General features: G+C 38.6%; 1 protein-coding gene across 3 annotated transcripts in view; it reads right to left on the bottom strand.

The window, feature by feature from the left end:
• Positions 1-25,309, bottom strand: part of SLC7A2 (solute carrier family 7 member 2) — a 61,736-nt gene that overhangs the window by 21,804 nt on the left and 14,623 nt on the right. For 2 of the 3 annotated variants that reach the window (XM_075500153.1, XM_075500155.1), the window contains exon 2: positions 957-1,347. In XM_075500153.1, the coding sequence (XP_075356268.1) occupies positions 957-1,332 (376 nt within the window). In that variant the 5' untranslated portion in view covers positions 1,333-1,347. Of the gene's footprint in view, positions 1-956; positions 1,348-1,468; positions 1,576-25,309 lie in introns of those variants that run through there. The other variant, XM_075500154.1, reaches the window with a different exon arrangement.

The following is a 25,309-nucleotide window of genomic DNA, read 5'->3' as shown; positions in this document are numbered from 1 at the left end:
TGGTATATGTTAAACAGTATAAATCAATGTAAGAAAGCAGTTGAAGAAAGAACATGAAGGAAAGTTTGTTCACCTGGAAGTAAAGCAAAAAAATCACTAGGAAGATGTATATTGCTGGAGGCAGTATTTAAGACTAATACTCTCCTCTGGTAAAGCGTGTATGTGGCCACAGCTAAATACAACCTTGTTTTTACCACTCTCCTATCATGAAATACACTTCAATACAATACTTGGGCATATTGATTTTGTAGTGATTTGGGCAACAGTCCTGTAGTTAGGTATACATATACATATACAGCTAGGCGTGCTTATACACAATATAATGGATGCTTGTAACACAAACCTCTGGAAGAAAACATTTTTAAATCAAAAAACATAGTCTCTGCTAAAGCCCTGAAATAGTTATTTGAATATCTGCCATATAAGCATTGATTTTATTCAAATCTGGCCAACTTTGTATTTTATGGGATTACATGATAGGACACCATTTAATTAGCATGAGGTTATAGTTAACAAGTTAGTACTTAAACTTCATGACTTTCTTGAAGTGAGACACTATAGTGATGGGGTCCCTGTAAATGTCCCTGCTGTGTATATTCAGAAAAAAAATGCTTATTGATTTTACTGAAATTATTCTTGCTGACCAAAGACAGCAAAGAAATCCTGTTTATTCTTGTGTATCATCACTGAACTGTCTGACACAATTTTCATACAAGTTATCAGTCCATGCTGCTGAAGACAGACTGTTTGCAAAAGCATCTTGCAAAAAATCTGTTTACAGTGGTGATGCACAGGAGGAAACAACCTAATCGAATTACCTTGATTATTTGATCCCAGCAGGAGTAAAAAGCAATAGTAGCTAAGAACAGAGACAGAAAAGAAAGACAGACCCAAATCTGTATATTGTATCTGCTGTCTCAGAAACTCATCAGACCTGTGTTTGTTCTTAAGCTTACCTATAACATAGGATAAAATGAGATTCCAACCAGTGATAAAAGCCCACAGTTCACCAACAGTTACGTAAGTATACAAATACGCAGAGCCAGTCTTGGGAACGCGAGCACCAAACTCAGCGTAGCAGAGCCCTGCCATCACAGATGCCAGTGCAGCAATGAGGAAAGAAACAACGATGCTAGGTCCAGAATCAGATTTGGCTACTTCTCCAGCAAGGACATAAACACCAGCACCAAGGGTACTTCCTACTCCCAGGGCAATAAGGTCTACCGTCGATAAGCATCGGCACAACTTGGAGTCCTCAAGACTTTCACCACCGACGTTCTTCTTCCGCACCAGACACCGAACAAAGGACAAAGCTGGTCCACAGGGCAACATGGTGCATGTAGAGCTCTGAAATAAAATAAATCATTATAGTACATAAAAGGTAGCATGGATATTGGTGAAAAATAACTAAAAGAATTTTGCATATTTGCATAAATATGCATCTTTGCATAAAGAATGTTAATCACACCTAGCAATTTATATATTTACAGTCTTCTATGACATTAAATAAGCTGGCATGTGCTTTTTCCCCAGGACACATATTAGGGATTCAGTATTCCTAATTTTGAATTTAGCACTTATTTTCCCAGGAAAAGATACCCATTATCTTCAGGTTTACTACACTGCTGTAAAAAAGAAGAAATTGTTTCTATTTATCTGCTGATGGCCACTTCTTAAGCATTTCTAAAACAGAACCAGAACAGACATCTATTATCTCATATATCATAAGGACTTTTAAGATAAGGATCAGCACCAACATAAATAAGGACTTCTAAGATCTAAAATTCCAACACCAAGGCTATAAACACCAAAAGCTTTAAAATGTATCCTTCTGACAGAGCCAATGCAATCTCCTTTTGCCTTCAAATACATGACTTTTGCCTTTAGAATTTGCTTCAGTAAAAACCCCTTGAAAGCAGATTAAAATAGTGTTTCTACTCCCTCCCACACCAATGAAGTTTCCCAGAACTAATTATCTTTACAAGAAATCTTGTACAACTCCTCCTGACAATCATCTAACAAAACCTGATGGGATAACTGCTTATCCCATGCCAATTGCAGTTCTTCAATATTCTGAGTGCATGTCGCAGTGTGGGGTGTGATAGCTCTTGCACACAAGCTCAGATTTTGTGACCAGCTAGGTCCTGGAGGCCAGCAGGTGGGCAGCGCTTCTCTGGCCTGTGATACGGCTGCCTGCTAGGAGGAACAGCAGTGAGCCTGCTTCCCAACTCAAAAAAATGATAGTTGAGGGTCCAAAGCATTTGCTTGGGAGGCAGGACACAGGCATCCCATAGAAAATAATACCTCAAAGAGGCAGCATTAATGTACAAGTTCTGTCTTTCTTTATTTGTTTGAATTGTATTGTTGATGACCAAGAGTTTGGTAAGAATTAAGCGATACTATCTGCCATCTCCGCAAACTGATGTTTGTCTTTGCAACTCATACCATAAGTATCTATACTCTGCTCATGATTTGTTAAGTGGAACCCTCCTGGGAACCGAGAATCTTTTTCATTTAGATGAAGATATTCTGCCGGTAGATTCCTCCCCGGTCTGTATCAGTTTCCTAGACCAGTAAAGGGCATTTCTACTCACAGTAGTTCAATCCACTAACAGCAATGACTTTGCATCAAGATGGATAGCTCACTTAACAACGTCTGATCCTAGAACAAAGAGTCAGAAGCAAGAGAACTGCCATCCTGATACGAGATTGCTTGAAAAAAATCCCCTTGGGTATGAAAAAGAAAAAAAGAGAGAGATCTCTGTGCAGAAACACTTTCTTCCTATTCCTGCAATAGTTCCCCAAGTACATTCACACATGCCACTTCAGTCTTCAAAGAGCATTCTTAAAAAAAAAAAAGAAGTCTTTATTCCCTTTCAAGGAAAGGGAAGTTGATAAAGGATAGTTAATAGAATTGAATAGCTCTGGGCAGTGATGCTTAATGCCCATTAGAAAGGTGATAGCTTCCCCAGGACAGTGGAAGGAGGCAGGACAGGCAAGTTTCCAAAGCTCTGCTGCAATTAGGCAGTCCTTTCAGCCCGCCAGACTCCCAGAGATAAGTATCTGCCCATGGTACGTAGACTTCATCCACTGAGGAGATTTCACACATTAGCTTCAGAACTAAGATGATGTGCGTGTCGGCAGACAGAAGAGATCCATAAGCTCTTCTGAGGGGAATCAACATTGAACTGTTCAGGCAAAATCCCCTGCTGGAGCTCCTGAACTCTTCAGTAAGAGCAGCCTTTCTTTGGGCCTGAGGCTGAGGCACTCCACTTCCCCAAAGCCAGGTTTGTCTATCCTGGGCTGTACTTTGACAAGTATTCCCAAGGCCACTATGTTTTTTTTCCATAATGACACTTCTGAAGCTGTAGCGATCACTTAGGGTGTTATATTAATATACTCATTAGGCTGTAGCCCATGGCTACAGGCAGCAATGCTCTTGTGACTCCATGCCCTTCCCCTTAGCAATTTCAATGTTGCAGAAACATGGCGCTTTTTTTAAGGAATTATTTCCCCCACCCCCCAAATGATAGTTCATTTGGTATTTCATTAACAGGAGAAACTACTCTGGCAGATGTTGTTCTCTGAACACTAAACAGTTTCCAACACTTTTGTTATTCAAACGGCATCTCAGATTGCTCTGCTGCTTTGCAATTTGGGACAAGTCTTGAAGGTTGTAAAGTCATCTATTGCAGTGGCCAGGTGGGTGATACCATGGTTTTCTCTGCTGTGAAGGAATCCTTGTGACAAAATAGGAGGGTTTCTTCTTCTTTCTCTAATTCTTATGGAGAGGAGAGGAGGCTGGTTCTTGCTAGCCACAAGCCAGTAAGATGAAACACCTGTTCTGTCTCAAACCCACCCTTTCTTCTTTAGCGTTTAAAAACTGGAGCACAACCAAAGACAAGATTCAAGAAACAAACTTTGTGTCTGTAGGGAAAAAAAAAATCTCATACGCATGAGAAACGTATCTTTTTAGGTATATCCATCCTAACATGGACTTGATGAGCACACATCCTTTTACGATGAGCACTGCAATCCAGAATGTCTTACGCTGTTTCCTATACTTACTATGCACATATGCATAATAAACCATGTCTGAGCACTGCTTCACAGCTTCTGTTGCTGTGGTGTACCAAGTGCAGAGCATTACCTCAGACTTGGCCCCCTTTCAGATTTGGCTGAGACATCCCAAGACTCTGGTACTGATCACTTCATACTCGATAGGAAGATGCAGCAGGAGGAACTAGTGAGCTTATGAGGATATTTGGTCTCCACACAGGACCAAATGACATAGGTAAGTGGTGACAAAGTGTCTTCAGAAATCACTGACAAGTGCAGCCTTTTTCTGAGATGTCCCTTGTAAGACAGATCCTTTAACACATTACCCAGTGCAAGACAACAGCCTGAGCTCTGACTCAATGCTGACGTGTGCTGACTCACAAGCACAGCTTATCATAACACTGTGGCTGAGCACGGATCACGCTCAAATACTAACCTGCAGAAGCAAAGAAGGTAACAGCTGGGTGTGCCTTTTGGTGGCAGCATTGTCATAGACAAGCTTATACTGACTGCAACCACACACTCTTAAAAAGGGTCTTACTCCTGTGCCGGCATGATTGGGCAAATCTCACGGTTTCATTTTCTGTTGATCTTTAGGACAGAGAGGAACATGAAGTAGGGTAAGTGAACACGGAAAAAAAATGATCTCTCCTACTTTTTGACCACCAGGTCTCAGTATGTTCCTAATTGCTCCTTTTTACTTCCTCCTTTCCCCATTGCAGTCTAAGCCTGCCTTGTCCTAGCAGACCACTGTGGCCTCTGCTTTGTCTTTGCCTCTGCTGCCATAAGCTCCACCAGCAGTGGCTCGGGCCCCTGCTGAACGTCCTGCACAGCTGATGATCACTGGCTCTTCTCAGAGCCTTCCTGAGGAGACACACTTGACAGCTTGGAAATGGGGGTTTTGGTAATATTTTGGGTAATCAATCAAGAAGGAAGTGAGCTCTCTTAATGCTCTGCTGCTGACAGAGCTCACAGTGCTTCTGAGGCATCTCTGAGGCTCCTTTCCTATGTTTCTTAGAGCAGACTTGGATACCTGCCTGCCTTTGAACAACAGTGTTAGGCATCTAGCCTGAATGTGCCATTAGTCAGGGTGGGCTGAGTTGTTCATGCAGTTTAAACAGAGTAAAGATTGAATCCTGAGCTTATACAGAGTTTAAGCATAGGAAATTAGTGATAAGAAACCAAAAAGGAAAATGCCCTTGCACTCCCCAAAAGCGTGCAGTTATTTCTAATTAAGGTGAGGAGCAGACCCAACCTGTTGCTTCTCCCATGCATTCAAACCTGTGCTAGGCTCCACTTCAGTGAAGTCTACTATACAGAGACATTTGTCACAAGCAAACACCTGTGAAGTCCATTTGTCACTGACCCTGGCATGTTCCTTTTGCTGTGTACAACTGAGGTGGCAGCTCTCTGACTCTGCATGTGCTGGGTCACTGCACTTCTGAAGCCTCTTTTGAACTAAGTTTTTCTTTAGCTACAGATTACTCTATGACACAGAATATGCCTCCAACAGTCCTCCAAAAAAGAGAAGCCCCAATTCAACTGCCTTAGACTTGAGGACCAATGTTCAGCCCATATTCAAGCCTCCTCCTTCCTTGAATGCATTCCTAGAAAGAATTGCAATGCTATCCACATTGCAGTTTACAGTTTTACCCCTTCAGCTGCATCCAACAAAGAGACAGGCAGGACAGGAGGACTTCGTTTAGACAGGAAAGGAATTGGACAGAGCTATCTAACATAGGGGGAAAAAAAACCCCAAAGCTTCCTCATGTCTAATGGACATTCACAGTATTTGTCAGAGTACCTGAATAAGCAGAGATACTTCTCCAATTCCTTTTGTTCTTTATTGTCTTGGGTTTTTTTCTCTACAGTAGCTGCTGATAGACCCTTCTTAATTTCTGTCTTTCCTGGCCAGTTGTAAACCAGATAATTTACTGCTTGACCACCATGCATCTGAATGCTAACCCAAGAAGATGAGTCCAGCCTTATAATTCATACCAGCTCTTCTATTCAGATGGATGATCACGAACATTTAATGGTCGTCTATTGTTAGCCCTCTTCTAGCAGGAAAAGTTTGGTGTCAAAAACCTTGTAACTAGAAACACAATGCAAGGGACAAAGTCTCCATCTGCAAAGTTTGTATTCATCTTTAAAATTGCTTTGACTGCTTCACAGTCATGTAAAATCTACCATTTTTGCAAAGTGTTTTCCATGTAAAAATAACCTAACAGCCTCCTACCCCAAAACAAACCACAAACAATAGGTGGATATTGGAGAAAAAAAGTAACTTATCATGTATCACCACATATATCATGTATCACCACACTCTTCCATTAAAATAACATTTTAATTTAATTACGTGTAATAAGTGGTTCACGTTAGTACACATCAAACCCAAACTACAGGTGGGAAAACCCAAAGTTTTGCTGCAGTTGCCATTCAACTTTTGCTACAAAATTTTCTGTTAAAAGCTCTAATAAAAAACATAAAAATCTCATATGGAGAGCAACTGTTATAAAGCAATATAAAATATCTGAAAGTTTTAATACTGTTATTGAGATGTATGTTTAAAGATTCCTGAGGCAAAAGTAACTTAAAGATATTTTACTTATAACCTATTTTGTTGTGCTAATATTATATACTATAATATACTATAAATTTTAGGTGTGGTAGTTTAACATTTTAAACAGCATATCAATTAGGGAGAAAATACTCCAATAAGTTTGTAACATATTGAAAATGGGAAAATATAAATATATACTGATTATATACAGATTAGTTTAGAGCCTTCCTTCAGCCTCATTTTCCTGAAAAAAAACTGTAAAAGTTTATATTTTATATTTTCCATCTATAGAATTTATGAGAAAATTTTTGTTTGCTCTTAAGTACATTTAGCCTTATTCAAAATTGCAGTATTGCATTGATTAGATCTAGTGCAGTAATATATGAAAGTAAAAGAATTAGAGATGAAGCAAAACTAGGTATAGGCTATGATTTGTGTGTGTGTATACACACATGCACAGACAATACATGATTTTACTGCAAGTGTCCTAAAAGTTGATGTTGTGCCAAAGACTTTCACAAAACTCCTAATGTCTTGGAATATTCAAAGTAGTGTATTTAAATAATACTTAAACCCCTAAAATTGGAAAGCAGCGCCTGTAAAAGAAGTCTAATATGTATAAAACGGAAAAGGAAAGCTTTATCATTCAAAAGCAGAAACACCTTCCAGGCAGACTGGGAAGGAAAACATAAATTGCATCTTCTATATATGACCACTGTAATTTGCACTTTGTCAGAGACACAATAATGCTGTAATGTAAACTAAATGTAATACTGCATACCACAGCTCTTGTTACTCAAAAAGCACATATGTTAAAGGCAAAGGTTCCTATGATAAGCTACGTTGCTTTCAGGCAACTTCTTTCAGCAGTAAACTTCATTACAAACCTGATTCAGAGCAACTTCTGCTGGGCAAACTTCTACTCCTCTTACCCAGTCCCGAACTTCTGCCATCTTAAATGGAAGAGTAATGACGGAAAGTGATTTTATTAAAATATTTGCTTTAAAAGCCAGCTCTAGGTGGTGTGAGAGCTGTTGGTGCTGAGGGGTGGAGGCTCGGCAGCCCGGGTGATTGGAGGACTGCGAGCCCGCCAGCTATTTGCCCAGCTAAGGAAGGGAGGGAGAGAGAGAGTCTTGCTGCTGTTCAGATAAATCATACCCACTCTCTTCATGACACCAAATCCAGCTGGAATGCCGTTTTCTACATTTAAACACACTTACGTGCTTGCATATAAAACGCACACTGTTGTGAGGGTACCCACCACACACCCACCAGGGACTCCTTTTACACATCCTGAAGGAAAAGCAAAAATGTGGATGTCAAACTTGGTCTCCCACTGTGAAAGCAAAGTCTTCCCAGCTTTCGCGTTCACTCCCCTTGTAAAAAATAAACTGGCTTTGAAGCATATTGAAGGATACTTTGCAACACTTTGAGACCTGAATCCAATACTGTAGCATGAAAACTGCTTTTGCTGAGTAAATTTTAGAAGAATATAAATAATTTGAAAAGTATTGCTGTGGCTAGAAACAACACAGAAGAGACTATATTTAGAGTCTGGTTAGAGCCCATTCTGTTGAACTGGGGTAGATGCACCATATATCTTGATTCTCCTTTATATATGACTTGAAATGTAAAAATGCTGAAGGCTGGAATTAGAACAGTCCAAATATTCCTGTGACACAACCAATAAATAACCCTCAGTTTCTTAAAAATTAGCTTCCAGAATAAACCAAACCCCAATGGATAATATACAGCTGTATTTTTATTACTTCCAACGGCAGGCAACCCCACCCCAAACATGTAGTAGCATTTCCAGTAAACATTATTCATGGCATATTGTTTCCCTTAAAACACTTGTGTTTCACTATCTCTCTTTTTGTTCAGAGAACACTGAAAATATGAATCTTGCTGAGAAAAGGCCTATGCTTTTCATAATTAAAAAGTCTTTCCTAAGAAAATATGGAGAAAAACACATGTAGTGTGGCAGCCCCCTGCAACTTGCTCTCAGCTTTTAGTTTTCCCTAAGTGTAAAGTCTGCCAGTGCTGCAGGAGCACAGAAGGCTCCTCTTCCTTCCCTCATGAGAAGTCCTGCTTCCTGCAGCCACACGCAAGGGACGAAGACAACCTTTCCTCAGCTCTCCCAGATCCGAGGACAAATGCCTCCAAGAAGAGTGTGCTCCATGGGAGTGGGCTGTATTTCAAGACCACAAGTCCAGATGTCATTTCTTACATTATCCAAGGCTATTCTTTCCTTAAAGTGCAAAAAGGTGTAAAGAGAAAAGGTCTTGTTCATTGAAGCTCTAATGATAAGAATACTCATTCTTCCCCTTGTGCTGACCTCATCCTTGTTAAATACGAGCTTTATCTCTTTCGCAGTTAGTACCAGTCAGAAGACAGAAACAAGAAGTTATGCTAGAGGTGCAAGCTGCTAAGCACGGTTCTTGTGTGGAAATATACGGAAATTACTTTTAAGGAGCATCACTTGCAACCGTGACAACATCGAGGCATTTTTTTCCCAAACCATCACCCTCTAGCAAGTCCGTGAATGATCTGATAATTACTTGCATGGATTTTAGCTGACATCCTCAAGGCCAGATCTGAATTATTTACAACCATGTAGATCCATTAGGAATTGTTGTTAATGCATAAATTAAGTGATTTATTGCTTAATCATGGGAAAACATCCCTTTCACTTTAAAAAAAAGTAGAAGCTGTAATTGCTTCATAATCTGCTGAATACAGAGACTCCATTTCTACTTGACTTCTAAAAGCTAGCCTTCCTCAGGCATACCTTCCCCACAGTATCAGGGCAGGATACCCCCACAGAAAAGCTGAGTGTGAGGCTAACCTGGCGTTGGTGTTCCGCTTCGATTGCTTTCTGGTAGACTCCTGCCAGGTTAATGGTGATGCACTGTACTGGGCTGATCTACAAACTTATGTCACTCTTGGAGCTGGAACCACTGTCTGGGGTATCACCATATGTAAATAATTCCCAAGTGGCTTTATTAAGTTTTTAATAAAAGACAGTTTAGCAGGTCAAAGCAAAAAAAACCCCAAAATCAACAAACCAAAATCACACCCACCCCCCCCCAAAACCAAACAAAAAAGCAAACCTTGACAACTACTGTCGACTTCGTTCTAAATGTGGCCATAGAACTGAAGGCTATGCAGGCCATATAGATGTGATCATAAGAGGGGCATGGGCCCAAATTTAAACAGGGGAACTGGAATTCTGTATTTCCAGGAAGGTAGAACAAGCTTAAGAAAGTAGTTTAATTTCAAAGTTGCATTCCTGTAAACATATTAATTCCCTATAATCATGGTTCTTCCTATAGCATCTATAAAATACCTATAAAATATTTTATGGACATTTTATATACATGCATTGTTTGCATTTGTATGTACACACATTTCAAAACCTTTTGCACTGTGCAGAATTAACACAGAGCCATCCAGGACATGTTGTCATATTCACAGAGCAAGACAAACAATTCTTGGTATTAAATGCACAAACCTGGTCAGACTGAAGCCAACAGCAAAATTCCAAATTATATCACTGGGGTCAGGATTTGATTCAAAATAAGGACTTTGAATTAGGAAACAGAAAGAAGCAGACAGTAATGACAGAATGGACTAACCCTTCCTCTCCCAACAATACACAACCACAACACCACAAGGATTGTTCACACTTTTCTACAATAAATATTTTAGGGGTGTCACCTTTTTCCTGGATCTTTTTTCACTACCCATTGCAATCTCTAGCACTCTTTCAATTTATTCACTGTACAATTAAGAAGAAAAAACCCTACCACTCTTATTATTTCACAGTAGAGCACCATCACTACATCTTTCATGGATTTACTCCCCAAACAGAATAGAAATATAACCATGCAAATGATTTCTCTAGTTTAAGTTTGTCTGCAAGTGCTATAACATAGATCGCAATCACGATATTTAACTACTTTATCTAATATACAGCATAAAACAATCCAGTGAATGTACCATAAGGTTTCTAGAGTTTGCAAAAATCCACTTCCAGTACATCTCACTGAAAACTGGAAAATGAGCAGTTATTTATTCATCCATGTAACCGCAGCATCTCCAAAACTTTCTTTGGTACCATTTCTAGGCACCAGCTCCTCTGGGATTGTCTCTTCAGAAGTGGATCTTCCTTTTATGGAAAATGCCAGAAACAAGATTACAGTAAGTCAGATTTAGTATTAACCAGATCCCTCTTTGCTTTCTGCCTCTCTTCATTTTTATTCTTGACCTTATTATGGTACAGATTTGTTACAGACACTAAAAGTTCAAATCCTTCAGAGGCTGTATAAATCGGTTCAAAATTTCATCCTCATTCTTTAAATTCACAGTAGAACCTCTGCTGACATCCATGGGGCTGGAAAGTCACTCACAAGTGCACTTTCTGGTTCCTTCGGAGCTATCACCTGGCTGTGATAACATTTCATCCCTGGTAACACCAGTAAATTTATGGATCATTACAAAGACAGATAGGAGCTGCGCTTCTGCGGTTCACTGGACTTTCTAAAACTTAATCCTGGGAACAGGAGCACACAGCAGCTATGCTGCTAAAGGCATTCAAACCTAGAACTGTCCCTGGCTGCCGGCCAAGAGGCAGGGAGTACGCTGGCTGGTGAAATAAAATAGCTTGCATCTGTCCCGCCTAGATCTAGAGCACTGTGGGGTAGATCAGTATATCCCCACTACACAAGGCTTGGTGCAGAGGTCCTATGGACACTCAGACATAGTTTTTTGTGTGTTTTAAGTCATGCATACTTGAAATTGCAAGAAGACCATGTTGCCACCCAGTGGAGTGGCATTTTCGTAGATTCAGCCGAAAGGTGTATTTGTGTGCCACAGGGTGTGTGACACAGCAGCATCAGAGAGGTGTTCATGAAGGTGCAGGGTCTGCTGGAGTACCAGTGAAGGATGCCAGATCTGAGGCACTTAGGACAGACTGAGCATAGAGAGTGCTGTCTGGAGGCAGCTACCTGCAATAGCATACCCAGCTTCTCTCTTGGAGGAAATTCTTGTTTCTCTCCAGAAAAGAACTTTGTGTAGTCCACTTAGTGGCTCCTAGTTTGTTTCCAGTTACAAATCCAACTGTGTTTTGACCAACAACATTACTTTATAGCTTAGGTTGTGGCTTTAGAGACTTCTTTACTGCTCTTTAGCAATTATATCACACTTGGATTATCTAAAGTGCCTCATCCAACAGTTCTCCAACTTGCATACACCAAGGACTTTCGCAGCACATTCTTTCCATAAAGAAGTTGATCAGAAATTCTCTTCTTGCCATGAAACAGCTGACCACATTAGAAGGAATGCACTGAAAGAGAAAACTATTTTATTTATTTTAGTTTCCTATGGAAGGCTCCTTTAAGACTTTCTCTTATGGTGTCAAAAGAGTATGAACATATTTTCATAGAGGTATGCAGAAATTCATGCTCAGGGAATTTTAAATTAAAAAAAAATCCCCATTAATTTGTGAAACTCTTGCACAGACTGAAACAAAATACTGCAGAAGCCCAAATGACAAACTTATTAAAAGCTGCTCTGCTGTTGACTCTGACTTGTCTCACAGATACAGCCTCACAGCTACGGGCCAAAAAGCTGTGGAGTTGCACATAACTAGAGGCGCTAACTTTGCAAAAGTATATCCATGTTCTTGCCCATATAACTACCCATACTGCACACAAGTTAAACATGAACAAAAGTGCTTGCAGGACTGGGACCTTAGTGAACCATTGCAATCCCTTGACAGTGCTCTGCACAGCGCGTGCTGCTTTGCCTTGGAAGTCAGGACCTTGTAGCCAACTAACAAACATAACTTTTGACATGCACAAGAAAAAAAACACGACATAGTTTGTACAGTTTGTGCAGCTCTGATAGGATTTGAGAAGATGTACTAGTATTCATAAAAGGATTCATCAAGTGCCAGCAAGAATCTTTTCTGTGTCAAGATAAATAAAGTAATTAGCATTTTAGTGTTTCTGAGATGTGGTTCTGAGAATAAAAATCCAGGTTACCACAAAAAATTAAAATTAGTCCAATCTATGTGCTAATCTACATAGGATGATCACAAACATGTAAAAGAAAAAGAATCTTTATAAAGCTCAACAGTAATGTAGGCTATCTCTATAATGTTATGACAGGATCATTTCTGAAGAGAATAAATTACAACCAACAGTTTTTAAAGGGCTTTCTATTTAATAAAATATAGACGTATTTATCTTAGATTGCTTCTTATGGTTTAAGCAGATTGCTGAAACTAGTTCCTACACAACGTTGTACAGATTAAAATAAAGCTACCACTTACCAATTCTCTCAACTTTTCTTTAATAATTCTCTTTCACTTTGTACTTAGAAAGAAAAATACCTCAAATCCTGACTTTCTGTAAGAGAAATGTAACACGTCCTATTAAAAATAATCATATACTATTAGACTCATACAGGCGTGAAGAACAAATCTGCTAACCTGCATTTCATATGTAACAAGAAGAACAACTACATTGGCACAAATTCCTACTAGTTATTTTGACCCAGGAATGAGTCATTTAACCTAATATTAAGCATGTCCCAAGAAGCTACTAGCTATCATTTGTTGAATTCCAAATATTCCCAAGGGTCTAAAGAAAATGTTTGTAGTGCTGACTCATAGTGCTGTCCCCAAGTCTAAAATCAGAGTTTTGGAGAAGCCTTGGAGAAGGAACGTAACTATTTAAAGCCATACTCTCTAGAAAAAAAAAATCCACACATTTTTACTTTTTTCACCCAAATCCACACCTTGAATACAGGATAAATATAAATAGGAAATTTAGATAGAAAAGTTCGTAACGTATACAAAGAAGATCCAAGAAAATCAAAGTTAAAACTAGCACTTGATCTGTAATTGAAAATAAAGTGCGATGCCATGTCTTGCCAAGACTGAAATGAAGCAGTTTCGCATCTCCCCGGAGACCTGAGAAAGGAGCATCAGGTGTGGCTCCACTCTGCGGCTTGGGAAGGAGCATGAGGAAGGCAGCACAGGCCAGTCAAGGCATGAGCACACTTATTCATCAGAGGCATGAAGTTACAAACAGTCTTTCAAAAAGACCAAGGAGGAAGATCTACCCAAAACCAAAATGTTAAGACATGGTGCATTTTTTGAGATGTAAGCTATTGGATAACATCTTATTCTGCTTTTCCGTAAGGCTGACGGAACTCACACCATCTCAAACTGAAGCAAACTTACAAAAAAAAAAAAAAGTATTCAATTTCTGATAATAGTCCATGTTTGAGCCAAATCTGTGGTAACATACCACTGACCATGTATATTTTCTTCTAATGGCAACTTATGTAGATAATTAGGCACATTTCATAGTAATGATCCTAGCCTATGCAAATGCAACTGCCATTTTAAAATAGTCCTTAAATCTCAAAACTTAAAAAAAAAAAAAACTTACCAAGCTTTTAACCCAAATAATGGGGCTCTAAGTTATTTATTATTAAGAGTTACATCATTATTTATGAAGATAGTACTTTTTTAGTTGTTCTGGATGTGTTTCCTTTATAGTTTTTTAAGGTTGCCTTGTTCTAGTTATCACTTTTTTCGTTACCTGAATTAACCAACGGAAAATTTATTTCCCAGTCCTAGAATATAGAACTGTCATCCTTCAACTCAGTCTTTCCCTCCCTCCCCCAGCCAAATAATCTCTTTTCAGTTTACTTGGATTTTTTATTGTTGCAGGAATATTTGTGAGGGGTTTTGATGCTTTTTTTGGTTTTGTTTTTCTTTAAAAATCTTTCAATTGGAAAGGCTAAAAGTGTTTTTTTTTCCTGTATCAAAAAAGGGGAATCTTTCCAGTTACCATCTTTAATGAACATTCACTTTTCCTATAAAAAACAATTTTGTCCGGAAAATTTCTATTAACTCCATTTCTGCTTCATTCCTGAGGTATGTCATTAACAATCATTTTCCATGCCGGAAAATGCCTGCAAAAATGATATGAAGGTTGCTTGTTTTATTTACTCTTTTTAAGCTGTTTTTAATCAGTAACAGGGCTTTACCTCTCACCCCATGGCTACTAAGTTTCCATGACAGCCTCTTGTGTAAGACATAAGCAAAAGCCTCTTACAAGCTTACCTCAGATCAATTCCATCTATTCTGGCCTCTTCAAAACCAGACAAAATAAAAAAATAATACCCTGACAAACTAGTAGAGAAGTATTTACAAATACAATCCTGGAATTTTTTTTCTCTGCTAACAGGAAGATATGAGTAGTGACTTCAGGATCAAAATTAAATCCCAGCCCTTTCCCTGCTGAAAATAGTATTGCTTTGCACAAAAGCTAGTGATTCTCTAAAAGAGACTTAGCCACTGATTTTAAAGTAGAAATCATGAGAGCCCTTTCACATGCCTAAAATCCTGAGGTGGCTTCTAAAATTTCTGTAAAGTCTACATATTTTTGGAATGGCTTTGGCTGTGTGCTCCTGTGTGCTTCCACAGGGGAACCACAAAGGGAACAGCTCAGCAGCCCAAAAAGTAGCCTAATTTCATGGCGTAAGAATGGAAATTAAGCAAAGAACTAATGATTCACCTCATTTCTCTCCTCCATTCCCAGCCTCAGCTGGCTGGTTTGATGACAGAAGTGGTATCAGCGTCAGGGATTCTTGCTCCGCTGAGGTTGCCCAGTCCCATCCCTAGGTCACAGCACCTCTTGGCCCATTTGACCAGTGCACCATACACTAATAGGCTGCAGCTGGTCTTTTTGTTTAACAAAAACAGTGCAATTAATTTTCTGTATTGATTTATTGAAAATTGTTTAAAATAACTCCATTTTATACAAAAAAGTGGACTTTTCCCCTTTTTTCTATAGGGGCCAAGGAAGGAAGAACAGACAGTAGAGGAGAGAGAAAGGATGAATGTATCCAACTTAAGACTAAAAGAAATCATGGATGATACTGGAAATAGCTTTGCTTACAAAAGTGTCACGGAGCAAGGGAAGGGAAGGAATTCCTATTACACATCTTACTTGTTTCTATATGACTATATGACTTGTTTCTATATGACAAAGTATTTAAAGTAGGATCCATCGCTGGATCTGTACTGGACTTTAAATATTAAATCAGAGAAGTATTTTGCTTCCATTCTGTGTGAAAATGGAACTGTGATGTGCCCAACACCACTGGCAGACATCACTCACACCAGACAGAACCAGTGTGCTAAGTGCACTGCTGTGATTTATTTTAGGCTTATATATGAGAACAATACAAAACAACATAAACAGGAATAGTTAGTTCACACGATATAAATAAGCTCCATCTGCAAGGCTTAATCCTAGAAGTATTAAACAGCATTCTGTGTTCTGAAGTTAGTGGTGTTAAGACCACCCGGCATTCCTTGGGGATACTTTCTGCACCCTACAGAATCAAACACTACTTCTTTCAAATATGAACCCCCAAAATAATAAGTCACTGCAAAGTCACTATAGCAACCCTGTTACAGAGCATTACCCTTTGACATTAAATGTAGACACTCCAACCAGACACTCTGAATATACACTGTCCACGTCAAGATCATATAAATCCTAACACCTAACATTATTTATAACTGAGGCAACTAATGCCAGAGTTCCCTTTTCTTGGCTTTAAATAGCAGCACTACATTTAATGCATCAGGAACAGAGCTTGAAGAACATTATAACCTTCAACTGGGTAATTTTCTGAAAAGGTTTTCAAATTTCTCAGTATTTTTTAAGCAAGTCAATAAACAGCTTGACTGCATGTAACATCTCACAGGTAAAACATGACCAAGACTTCAAAACACAGCAAAAACCAACACTGACCTTGCTAGTCACACACTGCGATCTTGATCACAGATTTCCAAGTGGCCAAGCAACAGCTATGTGAAGTGACCCAAGTGGCCGAGCAACAGCTATGGGAAGTGACCCTATGTTAGCCTAACCATGTACTGCAGCTTTCCAGACAGCTTACGCTTGCACAGGCTGAAGTGCTCCATTTTGTCACATAATAGACAGGAAGGCTCTGTTCAGCACCTTCTGAAGATACACAGAAAACCCTTTGTGAACTTCCCTTAAGAAAGAAGTATTCTTTTGTGTCTTAACCAAATCATGGCTATGCATGACAGTTGCATAACTATGATGAAGGCTGCTGCTTTGCAGATCTATGCAGACCTGACTTAATGCAAGTCTGGCAGGCAGTCTGCCTGAAGAAACCAGATCTTCTCTTGGTATAAATCCAGAACAAGTTTAGCAATAGCAGGAGAGTCATTTCAGCAGAGCATAAAAAACCATGTAAGACAGCACAAGCATAGGTTCATAAAGTGATGAATATTCTGAAAAAAAAAATGACATATGGAATAACACAAACATCCCAGACAAAGCCCAACTTGTGTGTGTGCACATGTGTGCACATAGTCCCAGCCAGACACCATGATGGTTCTCTACTTGCAACTTTATCTTCAATATAAATTGTCTGGAGGATATTGGAAAAGCTGGCAGCTTTGCAGTTCCACAGTTTTTCCGGGCGACTGTTCTGCTCATAAAAATCAGAAGTCATTTGAGCATTAAGTTGCATTATTTTACCTATGAAGGTACTTCACTGGCTACCAAATGACAGAGAGGAACAAACCACATAAATGTTGCTTGCAGTAAAATACTTGCAGTACCAAACGATGCACTAGTTATAATAAATTACACACAAATGTGTTTTCAGGATAATTTGGATCACATAACAACTGGAAAGTGGCTGGGACAGCCCATCACTTCCCTCACATGAAGACTGGGTGAAATCCAGTTTTCCAGTTTCACTCTGTTGTGGCAACAGAAAGCCCCATAAATTTTTAACTTTTAATTCTACCTTCAGTGAACACAGAACATCTTGATAAACATTTTAGACCACCTCCTCCCCTCAGTCACTTTCTTCCCTTGCCACATCCAATGATCCTGAATGGCATGCTCACCTTCTGACCAAGAAGGTCAGGGGGTGTCACACAGGAAATTATGAATTCCCTCAAACATCCTCTAACTATTATGTATTGAACACTAGCAACAGAGAATATCAAGCACATTTAGTTACCATATTATCTCACATTCGTTCTTTAACTGCATGTTCACATTTTTCTTCTTTTGTATCATCCATTAATTTAAGTGAAAAAAGATACTTCTCCCCTTATTTGTTCCTAAATAAACTGCTTTTTCTAAATGTGTACAAAAATTAGCCTCATCTCCAGCCATGCTGTGAATAAGTTGTGGGGAAAATCCCATAAAACACTAGATCCTAATACAGCCAATTCTATTTGCTTAAAAAAACCACTCCAAATGCACAAGCCAGGACCCCAAAAGTCCAGACACTGCAAATAACTAGACTAGTTATCACGAAAGAGGTATTCTTCCACATACTATGTGTGTATGTGGGTTTGTGTGTGTGCATGGGTGCAAACTACAGTATTTCTTGGATTGCTTCTCAGTGCCTACTATACAAAAGGATAGCTTATTTCTGGGTGGCCCAGCCTTCATTGTTATTATGGCTGGATCACAATTTTGGAATAAAACTGTCCTCCTCCCTCACCTTCTCATGAGCTCTGGAGGCAACGGCAGCAACTTGAGTTCAAAGTACCTGTCTGTGCAGAGGCAGGATCTGACCACAAACCATTCCTTACTTGCCACAGGAGAAAAAGGTGGCCAGGACAGATTCACTATCTCAGGGACCAAACCCAGGAAAACAGGCTGCTAGTTGAAATGCAATGATCTAGGGTAACCTCGTGGGAAATTACAGCCAGGAAAGACATCTCATTTTACCAACTGTTCGAAAAAAGTTTCTGACATCTGACATACCTTCTTGTTCAAGAGAGTAACTAGAATACGTACAACCCCTTTTGTGTAAAATATTGAGTGGCAAAATGCCATAGAAATTACTTCTAATTCTGAAATGCCACCACTTCCCTTACTAGTACTAGATGGAATATTTCACCAACTTACTGATTTTTATTGAATCTGATTAATAGGTTAGTGCCATCTGTAAACTGTATTTGTTTTCATAATGCAAGAAATTTTTGGCACAAAGAGTAATTACACATTCCTCATAGAAACACTATTAAAACATGAAGTAATTGTTCTACACTAGCAACGGATACTCATAGAATGAATTTTGTTATATAAAATTGTCATGGAAGAAAATTAACTCTATCCCAGCCAAAACCAGCACAAAAATTAAGATAAACGGTGTAAAATCCTGCATGCCTAATCTAAAAAAATTCTTAGCTAGTTTAAATGATAATCAACTTGTCAGTAAGCATACCTTGGCTAAGATCCTTTTTCACCTATGCGTTGCTTTACTGCCTTCAGAAAATGCCACTTTGGCATACACTTGTCAAACTACAGCTCCTTTATTTCTGTCCCTAGAAATGCAGCCAGCAATGCACGTGCATTTCTCATGCAGAACTCCAGTTTCCAGCAGCTGAAGAGGGTAAAGCAGAACAAAACATTCCCTGTGCTCAAACTCCCATAACTTCCAGTTACTTTCTTTCATTTCCCTTTAATCTTGGCCTTTTTTTCACATTTCACATACATACTAAGTTCAAATTTTCATCCTTTTCTGCCTTTCTTAAATTATTATCTACAAAGAACAGAGTCTCATCTTAAAATCTTTTATGGACCCACTAGAGCGGCCTGAACATCTTTTTATCCAAATATCCTTCCCTTTAACTATAGCCTTTCACGAAAACAGAGCTCTTCTAGCACTGAAATATCATGCATATCCATCTAAATATTAAACTTGTTTTTCAGAAGTAGTGTGCAAACAGTGTCACATGCTAATAGTAACTTTCAGACACATTATCAGTTGGTGCCAGAGTCCACCTTGTAACATGAAAAATGAACTGGATGCATTGTTAGTAATATGAGATCCAGACAAAAAGTCACTGTAATTTTGCAATACGTGATTTTTGACAGGTACTGAGAGATGCATCATTATTGACTGCCCCATTAACTGCAGTGGTGCTGATTTTGTGATAAATCCAGAAGAGAAAGGTGGTCTGATGTGATGAGTGTTCTTCAAAAAGCAGTAGTGAGTTTAATCTGTTTCAGTAGAGGTTAAAACAATCCCATAAGCATCTTAATAAATTTGAAAATTTGCTTGAGTGAAGCAGTTTTAAAATGTTAATATTTTCCTCAGTAGAATGGAATATCAAAAGCCATCACATAACACATTATATTTAAATGATCAATTGTAAGTATTCATTTCAAAAATATAACTCACATCAGAAGAAATTTCAAAGAGGATTTTTTTGTTGTTTTTTATTTTAACCTCGAACACTGTACTAGATGAATGAAAGTAGAGCAATTCATCAGACAGGAAACTACTGAGATACAGTAATTGCTCCACTATGAAAATGTTGTTTAAAACATTTTAAATTACTTCTGGTTTTATGCTAAGAATCCTTTGTCTTGGTTGCAAAAAAATCTAACAGAATTCTAATGATCAAAAGAAAAACAATTTAGAAGTACGTTGATGATAACAGAAGGAAAATCACTGTTGTACTTCAGCATTTCTCCACTGAAGTCTAGAAATGATAGGTCAAAGCACCTAAATACCTCCAGTTCCACAAACTTTATATAGGCTTCTGAAACAAAGCATCCAGAGTTCAATGTCTGGTATTGAACTACCTAAAACATTATCTATCCATATCTTGGAAAAGAGGAAAAAAAGAGGAGAAAAATGCAGCAATTACTAGTCCATGCTTCATCATTAATAACAACACAATTTTTTTCACGTTATTTGGTCTGAGGTGATAAACAGCTTTGAAAAAATATCCTTCTCAAACGCTATCAATCTGGTATACTTAAAATACAAATAACAAGCTCTAATTAAAGTAACAAAATAGCATGGAAGTTTGGAAATCCAAGGCAGGAAGTCTGGGTCTTGATAAAAGAATATGAAGGGCAAAGAGCTCCTTAGGACTTTCTGGATTAAGAGTGACTCTGTACTCACTAGCGAAGTTTCAGTGGTATACAACTTAGACACGTTTTTTGGTGCTAGCCAAATATAGTTTTTAAAATCTATCATTATATGCACAGCAGAATTTCCTGCTAGAACAAAAGGTAAAAATCAACCTTGAAGATATGCCATATGACCCACCTAGAATTAATTGGCATCCTGTTCTGATTTAGGCAGAGATTTCCCTAAAGACTAACCAACTCTCTATTTCTGAACTCTGCAGGTACAAAACTTTAAAATAGAAGACAAAATTAATGAAACCTGATACTCTGCTATAGCACTGCAGATACTTATGGAAACCAGCCATAGAAGACTGCCTGTTGTGTACAAAAACATTTGCATTTACTTTACCTCTGAATTATAGGTAGAGGTTCTACCTTGTGTGTAACTCTCCAGTAGTGCTAGTAGTCATCCTAACTCACTGATTATCCTAAAAGATGAACTGGATGGTGACAGACTACAGTCTCTTGTTGACAGGATGTTGAGAGAAATCTTCAAAAACCCTGAGAGTAAAGGTCTGAAAAAGAAAAGTGGTGTTCTTCTAGCCATACAACATAAATAGGTATTTCTTCTGAAATTTTCAAGGCAACATATTCTACCTGTCAAATATAGCTAGGTAACGTTCTAAGCAGGAAGGCTAAGACTTCACAAGGCTACAGTTGAACATGTTTCACTTACTCTGAAATTCCCTATGATCGTAAAGAGAAATGAAAAAAAAAAAAAAACCCAACAATCTCCAAAGCATTAGAACTGATTCATTATCTTCAAAACTGACCTTAAAAAGAGGGCTTTTCTGATGGGAATGACAAACCCACCAGAAACTGCAGAGAGCCTATGCAACAGCCAGGAATACTTTTAATACTTCTAAAAGGATGTTTAGGGTAGGCAACAGCAAATCGATGAATTGTCCAGAAGAGAAAAAATGGGTTTACTCTTGAAGGACATCAGTGGGCTCAGCACTGGACTGCAATGTTTCATATGAAATTGGTGGTAGTTATTAAGCCAAAACATGAGAAAAGGAGAAAAATGCAGGAGAGCTACTGAGCCCAGACATCAAACAGATCAAAGACAGCTACTCCTTCAGAATAAAGACCCCATTATTTATTTTAAGTATAACTTTGCTCTCTGCTGTGATAGCTGTGTGAGTGTGTGACATTAGAAATTTTGTAATGACCTAGACATAAATCATCCAAATGGGCAGAAAATGCCTCTGAGAAAGCAGAGACAGCTACTCTACCATTTCATGCCTATCACCATAAAATACACACTGGGATCAGTGACGTGATGACAATGCCATGACTCCTTCAAGAGTTGAAGTAATTTCATATTGCCTTTCACTCTACCTGTTCCTAAAGCTCTATAATGCAGACTCTGAAAAAACCAAACCCTCAGAAGGCTATTTCATGGAATTAAAGTTGTGTTCTGCTAACAGGTTCTCTTCAAAGAAAACACATAAACAGAGCATGAAAGTATAATTCAGCTGGGGAAACTGTTAAAACTATGAGTCTGGCTCTTCCTAAACTTAGCTTAACTCAATTTATTCACACTACTTTTTTTTTCCTCCCCTTTCTTCCACAAAGGACAAAAGACCAAGCAAAATAATGTTCACAGTCTTAACTGCCTGGAACTAGAACAAAGCACATTTGGAGAAGCTTGTGTAAAAGAGAGGAGATGGACTCTAAGTGAACGTGAGTAGTGTTCAGAGGATTTCTTTGTTCAAAGTTTATCAGGCTGAGTATATGGCATACAAAGAATTTCAGCACATGCTGGAATAAAGGCTATTTGGAAAGCTCAATCAAAACCAGATGAGAAGCCATGGATATGGAGGAGTTAATTTTTGGCATTGGTATGAATTCTGAAACAGTATAAAAGATCAAAGAGAAGCTACTGACAGTTTGGAGTATGACATCCCCCCTCCCCCAAATGAATTGAATATCTCCCTAAAAACATAACTGGGTATTGCATGGACTTTTACTTTTAGGCTTGGCATTAGATGTTAGCCACAAATTATTCCTCATGACATCTATGCTTAATACAACTTATCAATGCCCAGAGACAGCCCAAATTATTATGCAACAGAATGCTCACTTTGCTGGGAAATATTTTTAGCACTCAGATGAACTGAAAATCTTCCTGTTAAAAATAAAAAAAAAAGAAAAAAAAAAAAAGTTGGGCTGTAGCTGGTGAACAATTTTCTTTTCATATCTGTCAGCTTTTCAGATTATGAGCAGTGTTTTGTATTATAGCTAAGAGTAAAATGACTTGGTGACCCCATTTATTTGGATAATTTTTGAGGTTGATGTGGCTCAAATTCATGGAACTAATTTGTCTGGATAACAGCTTTACAAAGGTTCAGAAAAGTCTAGACATTTTCACTGTGGGAAAAAAAGATGCACAATCACTTTTATACAAACTTTAAAAATAATATCCTGCAGTCATCCTTTCATATTGCTAATTGTACTTCTAAAGTCAACAGCAGATAAACTAAAGCAGTTGAAAGTAACTGTGTTTGTACAACACTGGAAGGTATCAAGGGAGATGGAAACAGCCTTTAATTCAACCATTTTGCAAGAAATGACACAGGAAAGAAAAAGATCAGTTATCTGCTGTGCTATAGGCTCCATGCAACTTAATTTTTAAGGTAAGTGAAATTTTACCTAATGATAATATGATTAAAAAGTAAGCTACTTCTCAGAGAACGTTAACTATGTAATTTCCTATCCACACTGACCGAGGCTCAGGCAGAAAAGCTGTAAGATTCATGAGAAGTCTGAGCACACTTTCTAGCAGCCTAGCACAGTTTGACTAACTGAAGAAAGAACAAAAAAGGATGTAAGGGAAGACACAAACATTGTATTTGAGTTTTGCGTCACTCTCTCTCACTACAGCTACAATTTTAGCTTAGAATTAGGTTTTAAAACTTAGCTCTAATGTACTTTGGCCTTACTCCATTCTGGCCTGCCAAACTATGTTCCAAAACTGGTTTAACTGGAACCATGTTCAAACATTGTTGCCAAGCTGTTTTAGCTGCAGAACAGGAGGGGAAGGAAGAGTCAGCATTTATTTCTTTAAAAAAGAAAAAGAAAATACTTAATTCTTTATCCTTGATCCAGAAATTCAAACAGTTATGTATAATCAAAAAGACTGAAATCCCTTCAAAATTAAGGGCTTTGTTATAAAAGCACTTGAATTTACTACAGATTGTAGCCACATGGCAAAATTATTTCCATAAATACACTTTGAGTCCTAGTTAGTAAAACAAAAAACTTTTCAGCTGTGCTAAGATAAAAAATATCTCTGCAATTATTCATACTGCAGCAACACCCAGCTCAGAATCAAGGCCCGTCTAAGAGCTTAATCTAAGAAAAATCAACAGCATGAGAAAAGTAGAGGTAAAATAACCAAATACAAGTAAAGCACATGGGATGGTGGGTTCATCTGTCTTCCTACTGATGTGCAATTAATTTCCCTGACTCTGTCAAAACAAGAAGAAGCTCCAGTGTAGCCATTGCTACTAATACATTCAAACAAGAATGGAAACAGTTTGTAAAGTTCATCTTTCAAATACAGTTCAGTTGATTCAGGCCAGAAATTGGGTTTGTTCACCTCACAATTCAAGCTTGGCTGGCTGCTTCCTGCAGAATTACTTTTTCAATAGTCAACTGTCTGCCCAAGTGGAATCCAAGAGGATTGTTTCCTGCCTAAATTCTTACATTCAGGTTTCTTTCTTTGGTGCTTCTTACATTATGCAGATCCAGTATTTGCCATTATGCACCAAATGCAACCCTTTCAAAAACTGTCTTTACACTTCCCTCCTTTTGGCAAAGCTCCATCAGCTGAAGATCCACAGTCAGTCTGAAATAAGAAATTCCCCTCTGAGTACTAAATTTCATCAGAGTACATGTGCACAGTCTGGTAAAAAGTTTTTATTTTACTTAAACTTCATGGTGCCACACTTAGCTCAATTTTCATGGACTACTGCCAATGTAGAGATAGGTAATGAAATGGTGCTAGAATCTTATTGCTCTTTCCAACTGTTACCACCAACACAGAGTGAGTGCATCAGTCTCAGAGCTTGGAGAGCAACAGTGGGACAGCAGCAACAGCTGCAGAACTGTCACCAGAACAAGTTTTGAAATGCAATGTGAAAGAACGAGAGAGTCATGTACAAGTGAAACCCCATCGATACCACAGTCAGTGTGATGATCTATCTGCAGCATGTATAGGCAGAGCCGAGTCACAGTTGGTATGTTTACACTGGCATTTTTGTTCAGATCGGATGCATATTTTCAAAACTATTCTCCCAGTCATCCTGACCATTCACTGTGCATTAGTTCACTCCACGGAGCAATGCTGGACCATCCTTTTGGATGAAAGGAAATTGGAATATGTGCTTCAGAACAGCACATAATGCACTCTAACATCTAGTTCAATCTGTGGGACCAGACAAAAGCTAAGCTGAAGTCCTCCCAGTACTCCCACACATACCAAAACATAAGTGGTGTGTTCAGTAAATCCATAGCACCAAAAGTTTTCCTGCAGAGCTGCAGGAGTTGCTGAAGTAGACACTGCTGCTGTACACAGGTAACAGTGAATCCTCAGCTGCAAAGGCTGCAGGCTGGTCTGCCAACCCACCTGAATGCAAAGGTGCTTACCAGACAGCAAAGCTCT

This window comes from Mycteria americana, chromosome 4, assembly GCF_035582795.1.
Source record: "Mycteria americana isolate JAX WOST 10 ecotype Jacksonville Zoo and Gardens chromosome 4, USCA_MyAme_1.0, whole genome shotgun sequence".
Taxonomy (NCBI): Eukaryota; Metazoa; Chordata; class Aves; order Ciconiiformes; family Ciconiidae; genus Mycteria; species Mycteria americana.
Note: the sequence above shows the minus strand (reverse complement) of the source record. Positions and strands in the feature narration are given on the sequence as shown.